Source organism: Polypterus senegalus, chromosome 13, assembly GCF_016835505.1.
Source record: "Polypterus senegalus isolate Bchr_013 chromosome 13, ASM1683550v1, whole genome shotgun sequence".
NCBI classification, from domain to species: Eukaryota; Metazoa; Chordata; class Cladistia; order Polypteriformes; family Polypteridae; genus Polypterus; species Polypterus senegalus.
In genome coordinates this window covers 126,372,359-126,399,554 of record NC_053166.1, presented here as the reverse complement: position 1 = coordinate 126,399,554, position 27,196 = coordinate 126,372,359, and the positions used below count along the sequence as shown (strand labels likewise).

Here is a 27,196-nt window from a genome sequence, read left to right as displayed (position 1 = left end):
TCTTGGATATACACATGCACACAAACAAACAGACGCGCACACAAATACAAATGAGTGTATGGAAAAAATGAATTGGTCTCAGGTACTATATTATTCTAAGGAGTCACTAAGTAGATTACATGTGAAAAGGTCCTTATTTAATCCTATAATAAAAAGTAGAATCATTCAGCGCTAGGAGCGAGTCTGAACCATTACATCACAGAGTCATGAGTTTCAGTGGTGTGGCTGTAGTGCAGTTATATGTGGACACAGGCTCAAATAACCCGTGATCTGGATTTTACACTAATAAAAAGTGAAATAACTGGCACTCCTGAAAGTGTATTATGTACAGTCAACAATGTACATGTTAATCTCTAGAAGTAAATCAAATACTCAGTTGCATTAAAAGGAGATAACAATTCTCTGAAGTACGCATCAACACAAATCAAATAGCAACACAGTAAATTACTGTAAATAATCACTGAATCAAATGTTTTAAGCTCTGACAGTCCAGGATTATAGATCAAAAAATATGCATACTGTTATAAAGATATACTCTAATCAATCACAATCACTTAATTTAGTTGATATGTTAACATCTTACTGTCTGAAAAGTTCTTCTTTTGTGTCTGGAATCTCCAGATGAAAACCTCCATCTGTGGTGCTAAATTTCTTCCTTAGTTCTTCAACAAACTCTTTAAACTCTGCAGCACACACCTAATTGATTATTAATATAAAAAAAGTCTGTTCAACATTCCCAAAAAATTAGGGCAGTGAAATGATATTCAGAAGTTTAAATATATCCATTACAGTGAGATCATCCTACTAAATCCATAACATTTATCTTCCCTAGTAGTGTGACCTAGTATCATTTAATTTTTAAGTGAGGTCAAGGAAATTCAGCCCTTAATAAAAGATAATTACAATATATTTGTTGGGTTTCGCTACAACCTAAAACTAACTGTTTCTAACTATAGTCTTGCTTAATTATTTTATTTCTATAATGCATTGGTAGTAGCACTGTCATAAATACAATGAAATTCTAACTTGTAAGCTGAATCAACATACAACATGCCACCACTTACTAGCCCCATGATAAATACGAACATACTGTATTCAAAAAGAGATGTGTTCTGAATATTTGGGCATAAAGGGTGAAACAAAAGAAAATCATCTTGGATAGACAAAAAAGCATCTATACCATCAAAATGCTAACAGATACCAGCACTCAATTTATTATCAATCTCTTGAAGGAAATTTATAAAGGATCAAAAAAGTGTCATGAATTGACATTCCCAATTTACAAAAAAAAACCTTTTCCACTGTGGTTTAAAAGTTTTCAGATAAATGCAGAATTTATTTCCCAATTTAGAATTCATCACCTCAGGGAAAGTAAAATAAATGTAGCACATACCACAAATAGTCCAATAGGTACAAAATTTAAATATAACTGTAATTCACCTAATACACGGTGAAGTATATTTTAACACCATGCATGGAGAAAAAGAAATGCCATAGAGAATTACTGAATAGGACTGTGTTTTCAATTCTTAAAGTGTAGCCAACTCGAATAAAGACAGGGGTATACTGAATTTAATCTCCCAAAGTAAAGGGTTTGGTGTGTAATTGGCTCTTGAATTAAACAATAACCTGCAGGTGTCAAAATGCACAAAGAAACTTTTAACTGACCATAAAAGTCAACACTTTTTAACTGGTCAAAACAGTGTTCAGCCTTAAACACACTCAAGTTATCTTTTCATTGGTTCACATTTGAGACATCTAAAAACGCCTTTAGATATCTGAAATTCTTTTCTTAATATCTTTTTTTTCTATGGGTTTCTGCATTTGAGGTATCTTAAAATTTACTTAATCCATTTTATTCCAAGATATTTAACAAATTGCAGTGTCCTTAACTATGAGCAGTTGCCTTTCCTGTTTAACGTAGAGGGATTGTCCAGTGATAATCAAATATTTATATAGTGAAATATTTTCTGATTACCTCAGGACTTTCGTAGTTACTTTTCCTTTTCAGAAATTTCTCAGTTAGATCTTTGTCTTGGTAGACCTCTGCAACACAAATTCTAAAAGAACAAAAAGACAAAAAAAACCAAATTAATCATTATTTTTATGTATAGCCAAAATAATACTAAGTATAATTATTGAATAAAAACACTGCATCATTATTATTATTATATTATTATTATTGTGATTTGAATATGTAAGAAGTTATAGAAAATAGCAGCAAAGCCTAATTAACCCTTTAGCAAATGCTCTTTCTATACAAAAGGACTTTTTTTGCACTCAACAACATTGTAGAAAGGGCTGAAAAATGAAAGATAAAACTAAACTTTGTTTTGTGTTTTCTTTTTACAATTTTTTCAAAATAGCTAAAGTCAACATCTGATTGTGTTTCTTTTGTCCTGCCTTTTTATTCCAAAGTGACAAACTACAAAGTCCATTCCCTGTGACTCACACCTCCGGGTCACTCAAAAATGAAGAAGTGAAAACAAACTGCTCCCATCTTTTATTTGTAGCAATTGTGAAACTCTAGAAATCTAAGCTAGTAGACACTCACTTAAAGTTGAGCAAAGTCTGAGGATTTTTCATAATGTGGCGAGCTCGACGGCCAACTGACATAGATGTTTTATCCAAGGATTCTTCCAGATTACTATGGATTACATCTCTAACAGCTTGCCATGGAACAAAAGGCCCCTTTACCTACCAAAAAACAGAACATAACGTATAGTTCATTACAATGACAACAGGATTAAAGCAGATCTCAAAATCCCCTCAACAAAATTTAACCAACATGCCCTTCAGGTATGGTCCTTCTGTTCGCCAGTTAAACAAAATAAAAAACAGGTTACCACAAGAAGGTATGTATAAATCTACAGGTACATTTTGTGTGAAAGTCGCTTAATGGAATTGTCAGTCTAGTGTATAGTTCGGTGCTGTTAACGCATATTCTGTCCAGGCTTTAACCTACCATAAGCAGCCATAATTAGTTGCGTACTCTTGTATATCACAGAGAAATGAATTCTAATTGCACTTGATCGGAGTAAAGCAAACAAAAACATATAATACATAATAGCTTCCACAACATTCATTTCATTGAAAAAATACAAAAGAAATGTCTAGTTGATAAAATGTAATCTACCAGTAGTGAGATTTTGATGTTCGTGTCAGGCTGAATTCAAAAGCGGCACACAGGTTCGTATGTGACAGCTCAGTCCTCTATTGTATATTTTACTGATTGCAAATGACAAGAAACTAATTCTACCTTGATTCAAATAAAATAACTGATTTTAGGACTCGATGAAGTTGCACACTCTTGACTAAACATGCACAAGACATTAAGTTTTAAAACTTGCCTGTGTACTCAAACTACTTCTAGATCCAATATTAGCATGTTTTGAAAAAATAAATCTTGAACCAGTACTTGGAGGACTAAAAATATTTACCACAAAATTCTGACAATTTTCTAAATGAAGTGCAAGGGGGCTGGGGTGAAACGAAAATGAAATAAGTGTTCCTTTCAGAAAACAAGCCCTATAGATATCTTAAACATGTCACATATGGTATACTTAAAGTACAAAAAGGTGAAAGTGGTTACAAATAGCTACTACCTTTTTGTTCAGTATATGTATTGCAATACGACATAGCATAAGTAAACCATCTTCTTGGGCAGTCCAGGCCACTCTCTGTCGGGTCATCCTCTGCAAAGCACTCCTGTCAGCTTCGTCGTGAAAGGCTGAGGGTCTGTCTAATTTCTTCTGAGGTTTTCTTTCTATGAAAAGAGTGGAAAGGATAAATCACATCTCTAGAGAAAATACAGAGATTAAAAAAAAAATATAAGAGTCAAGCCACGACATGCAATAATGTGGTAATGTAGCTATTAAAAGATAACTTTCAAGAGAAAAAATTCTGAAAAAAACACAAAAATGAAAGATAGGAGCTTCAAAAAGTCAATTGTCTAAGGCATTAGCAAATTATTGAGTGATGATAGAAAAGCTTTTAAGTTATATCTTGAAAATGCTCATTCATAAAATTAGCAAGATGGTTATTTCATTATTTCTTTACTCTTTTAATCTTCACTCTGGACATAAATCTTTAAATCTAAACTGCAGAAAACCAAAACCAGCTTGTAACCATAGATTCAGTCCAGAAAAAAACAATTTTTGTAAATCAAAATATAATAAAAGTGTGGAGAGGCTCACCTTTTCTATTTTTTTTCATTTTTTTCCCAACACTGTTTTTAGACTTCTTTCGTTTCAGTTTCTTGTTGCTGGCAGTTCCTTTATTGCGAGTGTCTACTGACCTCTTTTGAATGTGAACGTCAGTCACATCAACGGTTCCAAAGGTTGTTGAATCTAGTAAACGATTTAATTTGCTACCTGGTTGGAGAAAACATCATTATTAACTTGCTTTTTATATTATTTCCAAAATATGTTTTGAAGTCCTTTTTATTTAACAAATAAGAATTACACAAGGACAAAGAAGTGTGAAATATTTCTCAATAATATTACAATTTTAATAGTGAGAAAGAGCATTATTTTTTCACAAAGCAGACATTCTACCAAAAAAATGCGGTAAGACCTTTAACAGAAGAACCACTTAAATGTACAGGCTAATTCTTACAAATCACTTATTAGAAAAATCATCTTTCTGCCCATTCACAATAAAAGTAGAACAAACTGTAGACATACCTTCATTCGTAAAAGGTAAAGGATGCTTGGTCAAGAAAGTCTGTAGTCGCAGTGTCTGACCAGCCTCTAGCGTCGCACCAGGCTGAAAAGCCAAACATATTTTTAATGGTGAATAATTAGATAAATGCAAGAAAACCTCACAGTAAATCACATATTGATAAATACTTGAAAAGAAAGGCAAGTTATTGTAAATAACTAAATTACTCTACAAAATCCTAAAATTAAACAAATAAAAGCCAATCAGAGAATGAAGCAAAAGGAGATACCTGCACGCACGCACACACACAAAACAGGAAGAGCTCAGTACAGAATGCTTCCGCATCCTGCGATTAACAAGCCTGCAAACTCTGGGAGCCCAGGATTCAGTGAAGCAGGAGATTCCAGTTCGTCTTTCTCCTTACCATTGCTTGCACAACTTGAGCTGCTGCATTTACTTCCAAGCTTAATAATCTCAAGTCTCTCATTCTGAGCAGTTGCTTTTTGATTTTTTTTCCCAACCTTGGCAAACTTGCTTGACTCTGTTTTCTTCCAAACTGCTTTTTCCTCTTTCTACAACTGCACCAGTACACGTGTGTCCCTGACTATACCTCTGCATTTACCAGAGTCTCTTACTGCCTTTCTACTGCACATTGAGTCATGTTACTTGCAAATTTAATCTCTTTGTCCTACAAATAAGTCTGCTGTATCAAGAAGTGACACTGCAGTAATGAAATTCCAGCAGATTTCTGGGGCCCAACAAAGACAAATTGCTCTGAATGAACGCTACCATAAGGATAAAAAGATGCTCATCAGATGCAAAGGATCATTTTCACTGGAAGGCTTCCAAACGAAACAAAATAAGATTTTCATTGCTGTTAACAATCCACTGCCAAAATTTTAAACATTCAGGAAATTAATAATAATGATCACTACTGAGTTGATTGCTGCACAATCGTCTTACTCCATGCAACTTTTAGGTTTTGTTTGATGTAAAGTGCAAAGAAAGAAAGAAATAGCTTTTTAAGTATCTGCATTTTTAAGGAAAGGGGAATAGAAAAAGAAAGAATTGCATTTACTTTTCTTGTTCAGCAGACAAGACAAGACAATGTGTTTTAGTGCTTCTTCAGCGGGGCAATGCGGCATAGCATTGGCAATCTGCTGGATGAGACGTGATATGTAAACGTGCCCGCATCACACACAATTGGTTAGAAGGTGATTTTCAGGATTGGTCAGCAAAAAAGGGTGCAGTGTAAAAAGCATTTCCTGCCTGCAGGTATCCACTTTTGACCGAGTTGTAGTGGTGAGTGTTTGGTGTGGCTCAACCATACCGTCTCGTTACTAGCCCTTTTCTAAGCCAGATGACTGAAGAAAACTGCAATAAGTATGCAAGATGATGGGTATATCTTCCCTCCTCATTATGGCAACAAACAAAAAGTACACACTTAACCTAAAACAATTGAAAGATGCAAAAAAGAGAAAGTTGAGCCTTGCATTAATTTATCAATTTATGAAACTGAATATTCTATCACAGAGTACTATGGACCAGATCGAAGTCCAGAAGCACAGGCTTCAAGGTAAGAAACATTCTGGATGGGAACCAGCCCAAGCCATGTTGCAAATGTCAAATTACTATAATGAGCACCATTAGGATGTGAAAGGAAGCCTAAATAATCTGGGAAAAGCAACCTTGATACGAGAAGAAAGGGCACAATCCACATACATCTGCCCAGAAACTGAACTCTGGTACTGGTGATGTGATGCAGCAAATATAACTATTGTGCTTTCATGTTTTTCATCATTCTTACAGCAAAAATGTTTACATATGAGGATATTTGCAACCAATTAGCTGGTTTATAAAATACTCACCTTCCTAGTTTTGTCCAGTATATAACTAGTCCAAATCCAGTTACGCCTTAGATGACTAAAAAAGTTAGAGTCAAGGCCTCCTGCTCCTTGCCCATCCCCAGGCATAACACCATCATCTATCACCTCCTTTTGTCCCCTGCAGCAAAAAATACAACACCACAACATATTTTTCAGTAAACATTGAGAAAACTGTTAGTTACCCAGGACTTGAAACTTTTTGCATGTGACATTCATACACTTTAGTTTAAGATTTCAGTATATCAACCCAAGATTTAGCAGTAACCTTTCACACTACCCTGACATTCAATCTTCAAAGTTCAACACTAAAGTCTAACTAAGAAATACCTTAAAATGTGTGGAAATTTGTAGGCATCTCTCTATTATAAAAAGAAATCCTGGAAAGCAAAAGCAAGGCGACGATATGTGATCTACTTGGAAGTTCTCGGTAGTCATTTAAAAGACCAGCGAGACAAATGAGACTTGCCACAGAGCGTTTCGAGGGGACCGTAAACATGAGACTTGGTGCTAAGAGTTTGTCCCAGGGCGACCTCGCGGGGACGTGAACCATGAGATTCTTGAAAGACACACCTTACTTACAAAAGATATCATATAAGAACACACCCATCAAAAAACAGTCAGTCGCAGTAAAAGCACGTAGCAAACACACATCCTGTGCTCTCAGCACATATAAAGTGTATAAGGACAATACGGAGAATGGAGACCCAAAGGCGTTGGAGAGAAAAAAAGGCAGATAAGAGATTATGAAAGCAGTGGAATTCAAAAGGCTCAAACAAACGATGGCGCAATACACAGAACATGAAAGCAGTAAAATTAGAAAGTATTGTAGCGTCCCAGCCAGGTTGAGGCCTTTTTGGTTTTAAGTGGCTGTTCGGTCTGATTGAGGGAGGGCGGAATACAGCTCAGAAGACTGATAGGGGGTATTGACTGATGCGGTAAGGGGGAGGGGGCGAGACACAGGGGATGAGGGGTTAGAGAGGGTGCTAGAAACTTGTGTTTGGGGTTACGAAATCAGCGATTGTTCAAGTAAAACTTTTGTGACACTTTATCACGTCAGTCGCTACAGTATCAAAGAAAAGATAGAAAAGATCGCATTACCGAAAAACAATAGGTGATTAATCATCAGAACCAGGTGTAATTGGAAAAAGAGCAGGACAAATCGAGGTCAGAAATAAAAGGCAAAGAGTAGACAACAAAGTCATTTCACATTCGCATTATTCAATGGACAAAATTTGGATTTACACAATAATAGACCATACGCTATGATAATCTGTGGTCCCGGAACAGTTAAAGCAACGACAAGTTGAATTTCAAAGAATATACAATTCGGTCAGGTGTATATTTATGATCATGGATAAGCGATGCAAATTTTAACAGGCAAAAAGAAAGGTAATGTATATATTCCGAGAATGTCATTACACATCAAAGGAGATCGTGATATGCCATTCGTATTAAAATGTTTACAGTTCACTGTGAGAATAGCTTTTGCTATGACAATCAATAAATCACAGAGACAAACATTAGAAAAAGTCGGATTATTTATTAGAGAAACAGAAACAATATTCACTCACGGGTAGTTATACGTTGCATTGTCACAATGTGTCTCCAAAAAATATTGTTTTTAATGAAGCTTTTAAGTAAAAGTGCAAATAATGAAATTGAAACAAATCCAAAGATAAAAAAATTAAAATTGTATATTCAATTAACCAAACACAGGGGTTGGCGAGTGAAGCGAGCAGGGGGTGAAGCCCTCTAGTTTAGTATAAAGAAAAGGCTGTTTGGTGACTTGCATGAATAAAAACAGACTACTGTAATGTCCCAGTTGCAAAGTAGTTTCAGTTTTTCTCCTACTACTCTTATCTTTTAGTGTTGAGATGACTCTCAGGCTAATGTTTTTCAAATCTTATATGGAGATTGAGTATGAGCTGCTGGTTTGGCAATCTTAACATCAAGCATAAGAATGCACTAAATGGCACTGTTTATAAAGAGTGATAAAACAATAGGCAAAATATTCTCTTTCACTTGTTTGATAGATTAAGAGTTCTGAATCTTTAAATGCAAGTCAATTAAAATTAAGACAAAAGAAGCATGTGCTATTAGTTACAGTGGTTGCTTACTAATTTAGAAAGCGGTTATAATGAAAAAAATGGACTACAGTCCTCCAGGTTTCAAGTTTGACACACTGTCTTAGGGACATAGAATTTATTAAGACTTTTAATAAAATTCCAAGGATATAAAAATGCTACTTTTGGACAGAGAATCTGGAATCATTCGTCTATCATTATAAATACTTAAGTGATAAAGAATATGAAGACTTCGAGTTACAGTTTTAGCTCTATTTATGACACATTTACCAACGGCCTTGATGTTAATTTCAATTTGTCAGTACTGTTTAGTAAAACTTTGAATTGTTGCGGTGTGCAGTTTTACAGTTCAAGTGTCATGGGTTAAGTTACCATATCCAGAAGCTGCCTGTTGCATGTTCTCCCAATGTTTAGTTCTTGGACAGTGCTCTTCTAGTTTTAAACTTCTATGCTGTACCTACAATTTCATTTCAGACTTTCACAGGGGAAAGTTAAATAAAAAAAAAAAAAAAACAACACACAAAAACAACACATTCCTTTGGCACACCTTTAATAACGGGGGTTATAATGGTGTTCAGAGTTAACCACCCCAATTCCATGTCACGTATGAAGGTAAGGAGTCTTCAAAATCTCATCACTCAAAGAACATATGGTAGTGTGAGCATCACGGCTCTGGCCAGGGGAAGCAAGAAAGTTCTAGTTCCAAATATCAAGATATTTTACTGACTAACCTGCTGTACTCTCTCACAAGGGGGAGTTTCAAAAATATAAAGGAAGATCAATGTCTAGGAATGGCCGAGTCGGAGTATGGACCTCAGTCCTACAGGATATCTGTGGAGTTCTCTAGAGCGACAGCTGTGTACAGTTAAACTTCTATAATAAGTAATAAAGCATAGGTGTGTCATGTTTAAATAGATCTATCCAAAAAGTCTTAATGTTATAATAAAGCTATTAGTCTAACAGTGTACATACTGTATGAAAGCAACGAATACATGAAGTTTTTTCTTACTAAAAATAATCCATTTGTTTTTGCTTAAAAACGGTTAGTAACAAGAAATAATTAATGGTGACAAAGGCTTGACATCACTTTTCTTAGTTTTCAACCTTGGCAGCAACAAAAAGGTACAACTTCAAAAACAAGAAGGTAGACTTAACACGTCCACTTTGTGTATTTGATGGAATAATCTTGCAGTAATTCTGTCACCATTCAGATTTAATATCTGAGAAATTTGATTTCAGACAAAGGAACTCCACAATTCTAGTGCTGCGACCCACTTTTTTCCAGGGTAGCATCTTCGTGACCCACCAAAGAGAGGGTGGTGCCATTTTGTGAATCTAGTGCAATTGTCAGTGAGTTTGGTTTCTATTCATAAAATTCAAGTGGTATTTGGTTCCCATTATTGAATCAAGTGGAGACACAGTGTGCAACCCACTTTGCGACTAATTTTGTAATCCACTACCATTACGAACAACAAAAACTCTCAACCCACCAGTGGTAGTCCCAGACTGTATCCAGTTGAGAAACACTATTCTAAGGTAGTTTATACACACACACAACGTGAAACCAATGTAGGTACAAGGCTGAGGTTCCATAACAACTGGCAAAGCACTTAATGTTAGCTACATCACTGAACAGAGCTATTGCTCCCACAATGGAGGTTGGGCCAACAAAACTGAAATGTTTTCAGACAACAGGAAAGCTTGGATTTGACAGATTTAAATTACCTGGACAGAAATGCAATAATCCTTATTAAAAACTGGAAGTCACCAAATACAGAAGCCGCCTGTATGATTTAAAGCCGATTATTGCAATCCCCAACAGCTCAAGAATGCCCTCTTTTTGTCCATATTCTACTCACACAGCATTTACCATTTTAGCTTGCTCTTCAGAAAGTTGGAATATTCCTGAATTCTGTATCAGAAGCTATGAAATTTATATTTCAAGTAAAACCACCTATTCATAGTCTATGCCTATTCAAAATTTTACTTCAGAAGCACATTCTCTAACCAGCAACACACATTCAATAATACATAATTAAAATACATAAAATAAGTACATAAGCACTTGAAATACATACAAAAGGAGCATATGAGTTAAATCAAAAAAAAAAATCTCTTTGCCCTACTACCTCCCAATTCCCTAAGTTAGAATTAAATTGTTAAATTGTATGACTGTTATTTTACACTATAGTTAAACTGCAAAAAAAAAAAAAAGTGTTTCAATACATTTAAATACTCCATGTGAGGGGGGAAAATCTCTTTAAAACAAATATATTTACGACAAAATATTTAAAATATGTCAAAAAACAAATCTCTAAATCAAAAGAAGACTAACTACAGAGAGGATAATTAAAAATGCATACTTCATACAGTCACTCATTTTCAATATGTGCTCAAACGACAGCTTTTCTTGAGTCAAATCAGGATCATTTTTTAAATCTTCAGAATTGCCCTTCCGTTGACGAGGGTTTCTTATTATTCCTGTTATGTAATGCAAAAAAAATTAAAATGATTAGACTAAACACAATGAATTGCGGTCAACAGATGTTAAAGGGTGTTGAAAAGTGAATAAATGTCATTTTTGGATATAATATCTGTATGTGATTTTTACACCGCAGTTATAAATGAATTATAATTATATAAATTTCTCTAGTTACAAAACATGTGCACTCTGTATAAACTTCTGACTTCTTCAATGTCAACTTACCTAACGGTGTATTTAAACACACACACTGCAAATCAAACCAGAAGTTTTCAACATCATGAAGAGTTGTGAAGTTATAAAATCGCTTTTCAAATGGACGACTGCTACGAGCAAGGTTATAATGTGGATCACACGTAGAAGTGTCCACAATAGTCACTTTCCGCTTCATATAAACGAAAATCTATGAATAAAACAGGAGGAGACAAAATTACAATAAAAAGGATCAGCAAAAAAGGAAAATGACATGCCAGAGCCCCCGTTTTGTAGTTATTATAAAACACTCTTTTGACCAATGTGATATTTCATATTCAACCTGTAGCTGTTTTATGGCAAGTACAGGTAGTCCCCAGAGTTACAGACACCCAACATACGACTTACGAACGGGGTCGCAGCTGCTCCTTCATTTGTCTGGGGGATGCGACACAGACTCCTCAGAAACTGCCACTCCGTCATCTCCGGCCTGGGGATGCTGCAAGCGGGGGAGGTGGGGGCCTCACCCCATTCATTCTCAGTGGGTGGCTGGGTGTGCAGCAAGCCCTAGTGTGCAGGACGGAGGCTTAATGGAGTGGAGGGGGGCAGTTCACTGCCAGCCCACCATATTGCCGCAGCTACTGCTCCTGACTGCATGGAGGCTGGATGGGGCAGAGGGGGGAGTTTCACTGCCCGCCCACCACACAGCCTTGCAGTGTCCCTCGAACGGCTGCCCAGTTCGTTCTTGGTGGGTGGCTGGTGATGCTGCAAGCGGTGACCCAGTTGTGGCTGAACGGAGGCCACTGAGGGTGAATGGGGCAGCGGAGGCAGCATTGCACTGTGCTTTGGGTGGCTGCCCGTTGAATGGGGGCGGTGGTGGGCGATTCACTAGCCACCTTTAGCCGTACCCTGTTCGCTCTCAGTGGGCTGACGGTGCAGGCAGCATACTGTATGCAAGTGGAGGTGACTGCATGGTGGGAAGGGTGGTGAACTGCCCCTCGCCACCCCCATTCATTCTCAATAGCAAACCTGCATGTACTTTTACATACATAGCAGGAAGTGGTCTCTCGTCAGTACACCAGACGTGTTGACGGCGGGTGCCTTCCTGCTGTGATAGCGTGTACAGTGCTGTGTAGAAGAGTTCATCTTTATCTTTTGTCTTCACCCTTCAACAATGTCTCTGAAACACAAATCTGATGCAAGTGCTGGTGATACAGTAAAGAAGAGAAAAACCATCACCATGGAAAATAAAGTAGAAATAATAAAAAGGTCAGAGAGAGGTGAAACTCCATCATTCATTGGCAGAGCACTTGGTTACAGTCGGTCAACAACAGCATTTTTTAAAATAATGTGCCTGTTCTGACTTGCATACAAATTCAACTTAAGTACAAACCTACAGTCCCTATCTCATACGTAACCCGGGGACTGCCTGTATACATTAATGTCACATTAGGTTATATATAAAGAAAATTTGTGTTAAATTCTGAAAACAGAGGAGTTAAACCTGTGTTCAAACCAAAATTTGTAATAGTACACAATAAAGTGAAAATCTGAAACATCATCTGCTGTCATGATAACATTTACATTTTTTTATGTTTTAAAACATTAAGTATTGTAATATAACTATGTAATGTAGTGCAAGTTATTATTTCTTCTCCTGACTCAGGATATGTCTTAAATAAATACCTATAAGTGTCAATGTACAGTATTTTTTATAGAGTATGTCTGTCTGCACCAGAGCATCATCTGTGATAATGGAGAAGTAATGCACTTTTTTGTTATGCGTTGCCAATAAAATGTGTCTAAATCCCTCACTAGTTAAAATTTTACACAGAACTTAAAACATGGCACAAAAGAAAAAAAATGCACTTGTCCCTGGTGTACTGACATTATATTACAATAAGATATATTAAAAACACTAAACATACTAATACACCCCCACCTCTACAAAATGTGTTATTTTATTTTAAATGAGATTACTGCTTCAGATCTGCAGTCTACACATTAGGAAAAAAAAAAACTAAGACACTCCTGAAGGGTTTAAATTGGGATTTAATTTTGCAAAGAAATTCTTCTACATTAAACGCAAAGTAAGTAACTCAAACTAAGCATTTTTCCTCAAACTGAAATTACCTGATCTTTGTCTTGAAATTTTTCTGATGGCCCCAGCTGTACCAGTCCTATGTAGCATAATCGCTGCAAGCATTCCCAAAAAGAAAATATATATTTCCTGAAATGGCAAAAAAAATCTTTAGTAACAATTATTATCTTCTGAATGAAAAACAATGAAGACTGTTCAAAACGTAAGAAAAATGTAAAATGTACTGTGTATGATAAATTGACATCATGATGATGATGATGGAAGTTAAAAAGCAGGCCTATTAAGGTAGAAGGTTTAAAATTGTCACCAGATGTTCCTTACCAGTCATACAATTTGGCTAGGTTTAAATGACACCCAGACACTTTGACAGAGATAAATGGCACAGCAAAAGATAACAAAGAAACCTACCCTGAAATAATTTTTATGTAAAATGGAAAGAGACACGATTTCTTGAAATAGAAACTCCAAACAGGAACCTTTATAATTAACACATTTTACAGTTTTTTTCTCTCCACAACAAATATAATTTTTGTTGTGTTATCAACTTGCAACTGTACTTTATCAAGAACATTAAGGCATGATAACAACTTCATACTGTAAATGAAATTAATTTTGAAAGTCAGACAGGGAGATGAACAAAAGGTAGGTTTTAAACAAAATGAAGAAAAAAAAGTACCTTTTATAAAGAAGCAATTGTCTCATTGGTTTTGGCAGAAACCTAATTAAAGTATGCTGCTTGACTGGATCATTGAGAAAATCCTCAAGGCCCTCAACCTTATCAATGTTTTTAGAAAAAGAAAGAAAAAATAGACTGCTTTACTTTATTCAAATATAAAAATCATGTGCAATATGACACAGATGTGCAATATGTTTGGTCCCTACCTTGTAACTTATCTGAATGATCTGGACAAATACAGAGAGAGGCAGGCACAGCAAAATGTCACTCACAAGACCCCAGCCACGTCCATATTCTTGGTGCATAGGAGTTGGAGGAACAAATCGTTTCCAAGATACTTCATCAACATATACTTGTAGGTGAGACAAAAGCAACTGTCAATCTGCTGCTCAAAACCTTCTTGACTCTATTAAATACTTCACCAACTTTACCTTACCAGTTTCATAGCAGAACTGATCCAGTTGTATATTTCTCAAATTTTCCTGTAGCTCATCAGAGCAAGTATTTTCCTTGCTTAACAATGCATCTTCTGTATTATCCTTTTCTTTCTCATTCACAGGCAGTGCTATGGAATTATCTTCATAATTCTTCCGTAAGGGATGTTCATTAATTAAATACCAAAGGAATATATGAACCAATTTCAGCCGAGGCATTTTGGGAAGGAAACCCAAAGAACGTCCAAGCCCTGGAACTAACAAAGAAAACTTTTCAACCCAGAAACACCCATCATGGTTTTATAACATCTAAAAAAAACCCCACACTTTTATCACATTTAAATGCACCTGAACCAAACCAGAGTTATACAAAGGTTTATATTTGCTTAGACTTCAATGTGACAACCTCAAATATACAGTGGAATAATGAGACCATAAAGCAAAGGAAGAACCTACTAAAATGATACTAAGGAACATTTCCTTGTGAAGTTTCAGACTGCTAAATATTAAGTATGAAGTATAAACAGCAAATCTTTGCAACTGAAATAATAATGTTCAAAAGACAAAATACAGAAATAACAATTGTTACATGAAGGGTCTACACAGAAACAGTAGAAGACAAGACAGATGGTACTGCATTGAATTTAAATATTGTTAAGTGAGAATAAGTGTAATTAAATAAATACTTTAAAAAGCTGAGAGGAGAAAAATAGATTGTGTACCTATAAGTGGATGGAAATTTTTTAGCTGTTTCACTCCCATCTTCTCATCTGTTTTGCTGTTATTAGGATTACAGGGGCTCTCAGGCTGATTTGTAGAACCATCATGATTCTGTTCAGGAACTTGGCTATTGTCACCACTATTCTCAATACTGTTTTTATCCTGAGTCTCATCTGGCCCATTCTTATTTTGCAGAAACTTCATTCTTTATTAGACAGAAACAGTGCACAAAATTCAATAAACATTAAGATACCAACAAGAGTCAATGAATACATTCAAAAAAGGTCACAGTAAATGCCACAAGTTGTCAATATTTCCACAAACAAGCTAAGCACACACAGTGCTGGCAAACCAATATAAGTAAAATACGAATCAACAGCAACCAAAACATAGCAAGAACAAAAACGAAATAAATGTACTCAAGGGTTAAATATGTTGTGAAATTGGTAAAAACTGTTGTGGAATAAGAGATTCAACTAACAAATACAAAACAGAAAGGTTTGGACAAAGCTTAGGAAGGGTGTGTGTGTGTGTGTGTGTGAGTGAGCGAGCATGCCCTGCGAGATGCTGACATTCCCCACTTCTGTCTTGCGCGTGGTATCGCGAGGAAGGCCTGTGGCACTCCAGGACTCTAAAGCTGGTTCAACAAATAGTGGCATAAACACTTCACTGAAGGAACTAACAAGCCAAAAAAACAAACATTGTATGTAGTTTGCATGGCAGTTTTCAGTCTACAAAGATATGTACACCTGAATAAAAAAAATTCAAAGTAAAATTTAAATAAAATTGGGTTAGCAAGATGTTAACTGTTTAAAATGCCTGGTTTCACATAAGCTCTCACGGGTTTCATTTTGCAGCATGTTGAGAAATTAACCAAAGACTGCTCTAGCCTGACTTGTTTCATATTTGTTTCTAAGAACGCTGTTTATCTAAGGTAACCACACACTTTAAGGAACAGGATGCCTTTCCAATAATGGAGTGTTAAAAACTAAAAAATAAAGATCTTAAGTTTTATAGAAGTAGCAAAGAAAGACCTTAACTACACAGATAAAGCCTGCAAAATCCAGCTACCTGACATGACAAGACACCAAATAAACACTGCTTTAGGAGTCATGACTAAATAATCATTCATAAAATCACTTGTTTTGATAAATTGTTTCTGAGCTGTCCATTAGTTCCCAAACCCAAAATGAATCCACAAGGAAGTCTCAAAAAATTCACGGAATTGTTTAAAAATAATAATCCCTTTTAGTAAGTGTCAAAATACTCCCGTGAGGTGTCATACACTCCTCCGTTCAGTCTCAATTTTAATTTCAGGAACAAAAAGAAGTCACAGGGAGTAAGACTTGGAAAGTACATTAGGAGTAAAGCAACAGCCAAATTGCTTTTAGTCAAAAACGTTTTGACTGACAATGCGGGGAATGCAGCTGTTCCATCATGGTGCAAAAATGCAGGTTTGCATGCACCACTTCTACAAACATTTTTATTTTCCCCCTCGGATGCTTGCCCATAGGCACCTCAGCAGCTCAGTGCAATGTTTCTTATTAACAGTCTAGTCTGTTCATGGGGAAACTACTTATTTACATATCCATAATGTCAAAAAATGCAACCATTTCTTGATATTTGAAATGACCTGACATGCTTTTGTTGGCTTGTACAAAAAAAAAAAAAAAAAAAAGAGCCAAAAATCACATGCATGATAATAGAATAAATTCATATTTCAATCATTTCAGCCCAATGCCACTTGGCAGTTCTAGTCACAAGGCTATAGGCATACAATACTTAGTGCCTCAGTGAATACCTACACCCTATTCCTACCCTATTCATGGATTCTGAGAATTTCTGTGTCCCTCCTTGTATAGTAACTCTGAAAGCGATCTGCAAATTAAAGATAACTACACATTGTAATAACTTGTATCCGATCAGAAAAAGAAAAAGAACACTGCCAATACATTATTGTTCAACTTACCGGCTTGCATTGTAACTACTTGACATACGGAACCTAACTTGTTCAATGGCACTTTTCACAAGAGGGTCATTTGGAAGAATGGAAGGATGGACAACCAGCTCAACCTTGAAATTTAAAGTGGCACAAAGAGACATAAATCATTAGTGTAACAATCCAAAAAAAAATCTACTTAAAATCTGAGTTTTCCAAAAATTCAACATTTTCAAAAAGACACCTTTTTGTTAATTCCATCTTGAACAAGTGTCGTTCTGTACAGTCTCAGCAGTCCTTCTTGAGAGAGCCTTTGGACAAGCCTTAGAGTAGATTTTTTACAACACTTAGTTGCTACTCCTTCCTGTTTTTCTTCATCATTGATCATCTTCTGCAGTCTTAACACGAAGATCACATTAAAGTCAAATCATTTTGAAGAGTATATCAGCATTAATGTGTTCTCAATAGTCAGTATATTTTTCAATGATAACCTTAAGTATGTTAAATTTTCACTTGCAAATGAAAAAGAAATTTAAGTAATATAATTATTATCCTTACAATATTATCACCCAATCTACATTCTGTGCAAGTTCAACCTTTAGATTCGAACAAGAAGTATCTCTATCTTGCTCGGAATCTTTCTGCATATTAAACTGTGCATTTCCAATGGGTTTATGTCAAATATTCTCAGGAAATGTAACATTTTTGTAAACTCGCCTAAACTGCAGAGTGTACGTCTTACAAAGTCTTGTTTTTAAATAGTAATGTAGCTTTCTAAGTGCACTGAAGCTAAATAAACCTTCTTTCCACTTCACTTTAATCAGTCACCCTTCAATATGAACTTCAAAAATGGCTTCAAACTCACAAATAAAGGCTTTCAACCAACTTCAGTTTCTGAACAGCCTCAACAATCATGTTCTTTCGTTTTAACAATCTGTACGTCTCATGAGGGCGATCAATTCTTAATCGCTGGCTCTTTTTCGATACTTTATCCCTTTTCTAGAAAAACAGAAAATGAATCCAAGATTAGAAAGAACATTGCAATTGTATAAGCAAATGAATTTCTAAATTTATCAGATAAAGAAGAGTAGCAAATGCTGATCAATTTAATTTTCATCTGGAAGGCCAAAAATAAAAGCACCACTGACACAGAACCCAACTGCACGTATTTTTCAAATCAACAAAATTATTTTAAAAACAACAGCAATTTCATTTCAAAATCATAGCCAAAATATTTCTCACGTATTTTCATTTTATTAATCCTGATATCTGAAGTCTTCAGTTCTCCTTGTTTGTGGATATCATGCAAAAAGTCAGAAAGCATTACATTAAAAGTTTATTGTAATCTTCATTTTGTCCTGTTTATTTTATTAAAATGGTACGTAATACTGCTTCAAAAACAACTAATAAACCAACCAAACATTATTTCGTATTCAGTCAATTCTTTAGTGAACACTGCCTATGGCTGCAGAAATAGAACTACTGAAGAACAAGCATGTTAAGGGATGTGCTTAGGGTCAGATATGGAGTATGAGGCGTAGACTACCCAATACATTTAACTTTACCACTACACTTTAATATCTTCTGGTTATCACTGAGGAGAATTGAGAGGATATGGTTACAGTACAGAAGAGGGGTAATTCATCCTTTTATTTTTGAGTTCAACTCATTTTGATTTTGCTTTCTGTTAAAAGTAAGTTTCTTGTTTAACTTCTTATATATAAACATCTACGCAAGTGTGTGTGTGTGTGTGTGTGTGTGTGTGTCTGTCTGTCTGTCCGGCCCGGAAGTGAGAGGTGTAGCTGGGGTAAGGGCTCCACCTCCGCGGAAACAAGAAACTTGCTGAGCCGCTAACACCACAAGCGGGGTCAGCAAGTCAGTAAAACAAAACCTCAGAAGAAAGACAAAGTTACTTAGCCACTAACATCAGCAAAACGGTATCCCTTTAACTTTTCCTCCAGCCGCTAATGCACAAGCGATGCAAACACATCGGCACAACGATTTCTCCCAGGAGAGAGATGCCCAGAGTAGTTTCTTTTAATTACCTGACATCTCTACATTTCAGTTCAACGATGATTTCAATAGTTTGTATGAGCCCATGCTTTTTATAACATGGGCTTACACACCTAGTATTCTATAAAAGTCATGGTGCATTTTCATAAGACTGAGAATTTTTTCCTGATTATTTGCATAATTAATTCACAATAGCACTTGGACTGTTTGATGAGAAGGGTCTTTTTAGCAAGTTTAGAATAATATTTTTTAGGTATTTTTGGTTCTGGCTAATTTTTTAGTTTGTATTAGGATAAGAAATTCTGCTATAAGAAATAATAAACCTTCCTTACAGATTTCTAGATCAAGAAAATCAGGGTATGCGTATGTTGCACATTTCTATAACAAATGTCACCATGAAGCAGATAATAATCAAATGACCATATAATGCATTTCCAACAATAATTCTGAGCTATAAATTTCAAATTTGTCAAAAAGGAATTATATGTCTTCAACAAAAAGTTTTAGAGAAAGACATTTGTTTCCAGGGGTTCAGTACAGCATTTTGTGTCTTGCAAAGCCTGTGTTTGCCACAATATACACAGCCTGTGATCTTACTGATGCATGTATCACACTGATCAAAACATACGTAATTTCCACCCTAAATTTCTTTGCAGATTCTGTGGAATTGGGAAGTAGTTGTCTTTCAACTATGCTTGATTTGTTAGTAAAGCAGAAACTGTACTGTTTACTTTTTTATTTACGTGAATAACTTTTGTAAAACAACATGGTTAGTTTATGTTAGTTAGTTTATGATTCGTTTATATAAATTTATTTTTTTTCAGCATACAATGCCAATTTTTAGATCTCAAAATACAATTAAAAAGATAACTTGCCTTGTGAAAGTAAAAGTTTTCTATCATGTTGTACTGTTCTTTAGTTTAATTTTGAAGAAGCATCTACACTGTACAATTCTCTTTGCTGAATGTACACTATCGTAACTCATTTTGAAAGACACGGTTTACTTTAGCACTTGCATAAATCAATACAGACAAGACACATGTCTAACATGATTAATATACAAAAGATTTATGATGAGTTGATAAAAAAATGTATTATTAATCTCCCCTTACAATGTTTTACTCTTGCAGTTTTAATAGTTGTATAGTTTAAATACTCTTTTTTGATACTCATTGAACTTTTATAAATGAAACTGCAACTTCTAAGTATACAAACTTAAGTAAAATAGTCAATTTTGCATTAAATACTTGTTCTTTTTCAAAGCTTATACTGCCTTTTATATTTCTGTGTAGATTTCTAGAAATGTAAGCAGGACATAAAAATTAGATAGTGGTCAAACATTGGGACAGTGTATAATCTTATTACTCTTATTATTGTGTAAAATAAAATGTTTATTTTTTTTTCTCATGCTCCATGACTAGATTCACAATAGTTTTCAACTTTGTACTTTAAAAGTAATGTTGATTAATTAAAATTACAGGGCTGTAAGTAAAACTTTAGATCAATAAATTCAGAACTGACAAAAAACTGTACACTTCCTTAAGTTATTTCCATCAAGTAAAGAACCAACCAACAAAATTATATCTTGAAAGGTACAATGTTATTATAATTTCTTTTAGGAAAATTTCAGCACATGACCATGCATCTCTTACATCAGCTTCTAATTTAAAAAAAAAAAAAAAGACGCAAATGACTGATAAAGAGCTTTGACTGTGAAGTGGAGGAAAAAAGAAACACAAGACGTTAGTGCTTGTAGAAAGGCAAATAAGGATGTCTGTCTGGCAGCAAAAAGAAGTTCAGCACACATTATGTAATACAGAATAGCTGCAGCAGCAAAAATGATCTTAATAATCATCTGCGCCCACTAGATTCCATTTGAAAGGAAGGGAAAAATATGGAAATCAGCAAAGACAAATAAACGCATTCCCACACTCATGCACATATCCACATTTACATCAACCATACTCATTAAACGTAGACCTCCACTACCCAGATTGCGTTGGACTTCATTTCCAATATAAAATCTATTTTACACTCTCAGTACCACAACTGGAAAACAATCTGAACTTCAGCTGAAGTAGTAATGCTACCTGCTCACCATCTTGCTGTCCATGTAGGATTTTAAATGAACTGTTTTCTGGGAGAAATAGAAATAATGTTCTCTAATTAATAAAACAATGCATACATGATATCTGGACAGAGAATAAAATGTTATGCTGTTCATTTACATTGGATGTGCAGGGACTCTCCAAACAGACTTCCTCAATGATCGGAGCATCTTCACCAATTTTCTCAGCTTGATCATTTGACTTGACCACTGTCACCTCTGAAGCCTCCTCCCCCTCAGCTTCAGAAGCACGACTTTTAACAGGTGTGCCTTTAACATTTTCCTTTTTTTTTGTTTTTGATGCTCCTGTTCCTTAAAGACAGAAAGAGAAAACCAACACATTTGAAACTGACACTTTCAGAGGCACAAATATACAATTACGATAGTGGGATGGCTAAACAAGTAAACCTTAATATATCTGTTCTGAGGAATAAAATTATAAAGCAAAAGTTTACTTTAATTTACCTACAGGTTTAGGGTTCTGAATGCTTTTATTTATTTTAGAATTTTTTAATAGAAACTGTGTTTGTATTTTTAGCTCAGGATTTTTATTTCCTTTCTTCATTGTTGGCTTTGCATCACTTTTCTCCATTACGGGAATTTCCTCTTCTGAAGAAGGAACTGGAGAAAGAACTTCATCTGTTGGTATGTCCGTAGGTAAAGATGAAACGGTGGTTGCCAGCTTTTCACTTCGTGCCTTTTCTTTTGCAAACTGCAGATTTAATTTGCTGTGCTCAACATAGCATTTGGCTATATATTTTGTGGTTCGTTGACGACCTTCATCTTCCATAAAACCCTACAGTAAAAAATGATTTACTCGATGAGATTTGTAATATTTCATGTATTAAACACTGCACAATAAGTACAGTATATTCAGTATTATATAGTAACTTGTGAGATAGGTGGATGGATGCTTTCATTGTCCCCAAGGGGAAATAAAAATTTTACAGGAGGTCAAAAAATAAAATAAAAATCCAGAACTCTTCAAACACACAAAAACTTCTGGCTTGAATAGCAGAGAGCTGCTACTATCAATAACATGAATGTATGTGGCAAGAAAATGAGGTAAGACCTGCTCAGAGTGAACCATACGGTTACATTTAAATTCACAGATATACAGTGCATCCGAAAAGTATTCACAGCGTATCACTTTTTCCACATTTTGTTATGTTACAGCCTTATTCCAAAATGGATTAAATTCATTTTTTTCCTCAGAATTCTACACAAAACACCCCATAATCATAACATGAAAAAAGTTTACTTGAGGTTTTTGCAAATTTATTAAAAATAAAAAAATTGAGAAAGCACATGGACATAAGTGTTCACAGCCTTTGCCATGAAGCTCAAAATTGAGCTCAGGTGCATCCCGTTTCCCCTGATCATCCTTGAGATGTTTCTGCAGCTTAATTGGAGTCCACCTGTGGTAAATTCAGTTGATTGGACATGATTTGGAAAGGCACACACCTGTCTATATAAGGTCCCACAGTTGACAGTTCATGTCAGAGCACAAACCAAGCATGAAGTCAAAGGAATTGTCTGTAGACCTCCGAGACAGGATTGTCTTGAGGCACAAATCTGGGGAAGGTTACAGAAACATTTCTGTTGCTTTGAAGGTACCAATGAGCACAGTGGCCTCCATCATCCGTAAGTGGAAGAAGTTCGAAACCACCAGGACTCTTCCTAGAGCTGGCCGGTCATCTAAACTGAGCGATCGAGTTAGAAGGGCCTTAGTCAGGGAGGTGACCAAGAACTCAATGGTCACTATGTCAGAGGTCCTCTGTGGAGAGAGGAGAACCTTCCAGAAGGACGACCATCTCTGCAGCAATCCACCAATCAGGCCTGTATGGTAGAGTGGCCAGAAGGAAGCCTCTCCTTAGTAAAAGGCACATGGCAGCCCGCCTGGAGTTTGCCAAAAGGTACCTGAAGGACTCTCAGACCATAAGAAACAAAATTCTCTGGTCTGATGAGACAAAGATTGAACTCTTTGGTGTGAATGCCAGGCGTCACGTTTGGAGGAAACCAGGCACCGCTCATCACCAGGCCAATACCATCCCTACAGTGAAGCATGGTGGTGGCAGCATCATGCTGTGGGGAGGTTTTTCAGCGGCGGGGACAGGGAGACTAGTCAGGATAAAGGGAAAGATGACTGCAACAATGTACAGAGACATCCTGGATGAAAACCTGCTCCAGAGCGCTCTTGACCTCAGACTGGGGCGACAGTTCATCTTTCAGCAGGACAATGACCCTAAGCACACAGCCAAGATATCAAAGGAGTGGCTTCAGTATTGAGCAATGGCTGGGAATACTTATGCACATGTGATTTCTCAGTTTTTTTATTTTTAATAAATTTGCAAAAACCTCAAGTAAACTTTTTTCAAGTTGTCATTATGGGGTGTTTTGTGTAGAAGTCTGAGGAAAAAATTAATTTATTCCATTTTGGAATAAGGCTGCAACATAACAAAATGTGGAAAAAGTGATGCGCTGTGAATACTTTCCGGATGCACTGTATACTGATTTGGAGACAGAGTAAGTCATTACATGCACCAGGTTCAAAAAATATTCTATAATCTTTAGAGCTATACTTAAATGGTTTGATTAAACACCAGAGTGAACAAAACCTGCACAGATTAGCTAACTAGTTTTATATATTTTACCTGTCAATTCTCACCACCAGGAAAAAAACTTAAAATGTCAAACACAAAAATGTCACAATACCTTAACCTTGTCGAAACGTTCAAGAAGGCGACAGATCATTCGAGATTCTAGTTTTCCCAAATTCATAACTTGTCTGATTTCAGTTTGAGAAGCACCTTTGGTTCCTCTGCTTTCAACTGTATGGATTAAATTAAAAATAATTAACTTTTTTGCTTTTAATTTCGCACTAAAAAGTTTTCCCCAAAAATTTCATACATTGTACAACATTGTAACAGTTGCCTCGTGAAGCAATTTAGTTGTCAATTAGCCAGGTGAGATCTTAAAAATAATACTGTTTAGCTCCTTCTGAAACTAACCCCAAAATTCATCTGGGGTACCTTGGCATTTTTGACCCTTCAATCAAGCTTTTTAAATCCTCCGATTTCATATACATTCAACTTCCCAGTTTGTCAGTTAGGAATGACACTATTATTGTGATACTAAAATGTGAAAACTGATGAAAAACACAAATAAAAATGATTTTTTTTTTTACATTTTCATTGTAAAATAATGGAAATATATAGAATGAAAGAATAAAGAACAACAAAAACACTTTTGTAATGAGAAAAGCGGTGTCGAGTCTTACTTATAAATTAGCAAAATAACCGCGCTTCGCAGCCAGGGGTGTGGAAATCAAATTTGTTTCTACTTGTCCACGGACAAGTGAACTTAGAAAATCCACTTGTCCGCCAGTTAAATTCACTTGCCCATAAACAAATAACAAAAGTGAAAAATAGTTTATTTTTTCTGATCTCTTTTATTGATACCAAAACTGCCTTCCATTTTAAAGCCGAAAAAAGTTATTTCAGGGAGTAGTATTTTGCCACCTTGCTCTAGAACATTATATAAAAGATTCCCTTATTTTAACTGGCTAATAAACAATGCCTTCATTATAGCTACACTAGTTCTTTTTTCATATATTACAGTTACATAACAGAACACTGTCCTGATTCATTTTCTGGCATGTTCTTCAGCTTTTGTCTTGCAACATCTTCTCCCCCAAGAATCTTTACCATCTCAGACAGCATGGGCTGAATGCTGTTCATTTCTGCTTGAGCTGAACTGCATGATTCCTGGACTGATGGTCCTGCAGAAGTGGATGCTGATGACTTTTCAGGTTTTTTTTATTAGTGAAGTGCCTGTTGCCAGGTGACAGCCAGAATTCCACAGCTGGTCATGGATCAAACTCTTCTAAAGAAGCAGTATTGAACAGCCTAGTATAATGCTCAACCCTTCGAGCGTAAAGAGTAAATTCGCCTTACATTCCAACCAAAGATATTTCTGTCAACTAAATAGAACTTGAAAAGATATATTTTTTCGAATGTGATCGCGCAATTCAGATCGAGTTGACGCGCACTACATCAAGCCCGTGTGCTATTGTGGTTTCGCCTGCGTGCCTCAATAAGTCACCCTCCCCTCGCTCTTACTTTTTTACCGTTCATCTAATGATTACACGAGTATGGCTTTACCAAAACAATCATTGATGGCGAATAAAGTATCCATTATTCATAAAGCTTCAATTGGTGATCTGTCTTTCTGCATTAAACGCATATTTTTTCATACATCTCAAACCAAGGGGATGCGAGGGTAAAATGAATCGGGAAGTGCTGATATATATGTATGTGTGTGTATATATATATATATATATATATATATATATATATATATATATATATATATATATATATATATATATATATATATATATATATATATATATATATATATATATATATATATATATGTGTGTATGTATATATATTGAAATAGTTTTACTTTGAAATAATGCAAAGAGTATGCGACATGTGTTTTGCCCTAATTTTGGGGTCATCAGGCGTACAAACTCAGTGCACCCCCTCTCGGGAATCGAACCTCAGACATCGGCGCTAGAGGCGAAGCCTCTTCCGTTGCGCCCCGGCATGTGGTTCGTCTATTTGAGAGTATGTAGATCGGGGTATGTCTTCCTTTAGCGGGACATTGACTTTTTCCACCGTGTGCTTTATTTCCGCAGGAGTTGCACTTATGAATATGCTTGTATGTGTCACACGCTTCATATTTTTTTGCTGCCTTCTCAATTGTGTAATTCATTTTCTGTTCAGCACTCTTCGTAACTGTTGCTTTTTGTCTGTGCACTGCGTCAGTTTACGTGAGCTGCTCGGTGTACATGCATGGATGGTTCCCAGCTGTGATGGTGCCATCTCGTGCGATGTCCATGGCTGTATTTAATGTTAGCTAAGACCCGGCACTTAAAAGTTTCTCTCTCAGTTTCACTGAGTTTGTGCCAAACACCACCCTGACCATCTCATCTTCGTCTGCATAAACACAGTCCTTCACCCGTGAATATTTAGCGGCAGTGTTTCTATTGGATTGCCGCTGACGGACGGCCTTATATGGGCAGGCACTAAATTAGATAGATAGATACATAGATAGATACTTTATTAATCCCAAGGGGAAATTCACATAATCCAGCAGCAGTATACTGATACAAAGAAACAATATTAAATTAAATAGTAATAAAAATGAAAAAAATTAAAATAAAATTAATGTTCGCATTTACTCCCCCGGGTGGAATTGAAGAGTCGCATAGTGTGGGGGAGGAACGATCTCCTTAGTCTGTCAGTGGAGCAGGACAGTGACAAAAGTCTGTCACTGAAGCTACTCCTCTGCCTGGAGATGACACTGTTAAGTGGATGCAGTGGATTATTCATGATTGACAGGAGTTTGCTTAGTGCCCGTCGCTCTGCCACAGATGTTAAACTGTCCAACTTTAATCCTACAATGGAGCCTGCCTTCTTAACAAGTTTATCCAGGCGTGAGGCGTCTTTCATCTTTATGCTGCCACCCCAGCGCACCACCACGTAGAAGAGGGCACTCGCCACAACCGTCTGGTAAAACATCTGCAGCATCTTACTGCAGATGTTGAAGGATGCCAACCTTCTCAGAAATTACGTGGGACGGTCATCGAGCAGAAGTCTATTATAGTATATGGACGAAAAAAATAGGTTCCAATTATGACCTGAAACCTGCCCAACTTTTGTAAGTGAGCTGTATGGAATGAGCCTGACAAATTTCAGCCTTCTACCTACAGGATGAGTGAGTGAGTGAGTGAGTGAGTGAGTGAGTGAATCAGTCAGTGAGGGCTTTGCTTTTTATTAGTATAGATATATGGTCACTTTTTGTAGACCTCCTTCCCCATTTGTTTTTTT

At 36.0% G+C, this 27,196-nt stretch overlaps 1 protein-coding gene across 1 annotated transcript in view; it reads right to left on the bottom strand.

Annotated features, from left to right (window-relative positions):
- LOC120542102 (general transcription factor 3C polypeptide 1-like) overlaps positions 1–27,196 on the bottom strand; it is a 76,917-nt gene that overhangs the window by 28,024 nt on the left and 21,697 nt on the right. Inside the window, exons 8-27 of the mRNA XM_039774262.1 lie at positions 24,012–24,127; positions 21,762–22,092; positions 21,418–21,608; positions 18,042–18,175; positions 17,421–17,574; positions 17,207–17,310; positions 15,240–15,442; positions 14,520–14,774; positions 14,290–14,435; positions 14,084–14,181; positions 13,440–13,536; positions 11,340–11,517; positions 10,996–11,113; positions 6,531–6,666; positions 4,686–4,767; positions 4,197–4,373; positions 3,606–3,766; positions 2,555–2,697; positions 1,979–2,060; positions 584–696 (exon numbers count right to left, since the gene is read on the bottom strand). Of these exons, the coding sequence (XP_039630196.1) occupies positions 584–696; positions 1,979–2,060; positions 2,555–2,697; positions 3,606–3,766; positions 4,197–4,373; positions 4,686–4,767; positions 6,531–6,666; positions 10,996–11,113; positions 11,340–11,517; positions 13,440–13,536; positions 14,084–14,181; positions 14,290–14,435; positions 14,520–14,774; positions 15,240–15,442; positions 17,207–17,310; positions 17,421–17,574; positions 18,042–18,175; positions 21,418–21,608; positions 21,762–22,092; positions 24,012–24,127 (3,019 nt within the window). The remainder of the gene's footprint in view (positions 1–583; positions 697–1,978; positions 2,061–2,554; positions 2,698–3,605; positions 3,767–4,196; positions 4,374–4,685; positions 4,768–6,530; positions 6,667–10,995; positions 11,114–11,339; positions 11,518–13,439; positions 13,537–14,083; positions 14,182–14,289; positions 14,436–14,519; positions 14,775–15,239; positions 15,443–17,206; positions 17,311–17,420; positions 17,575–18,041; positions 18,176–21,417; positions 21,609–21,761; positions 22,093–24,011; positions 24,128–27,196) is intronic.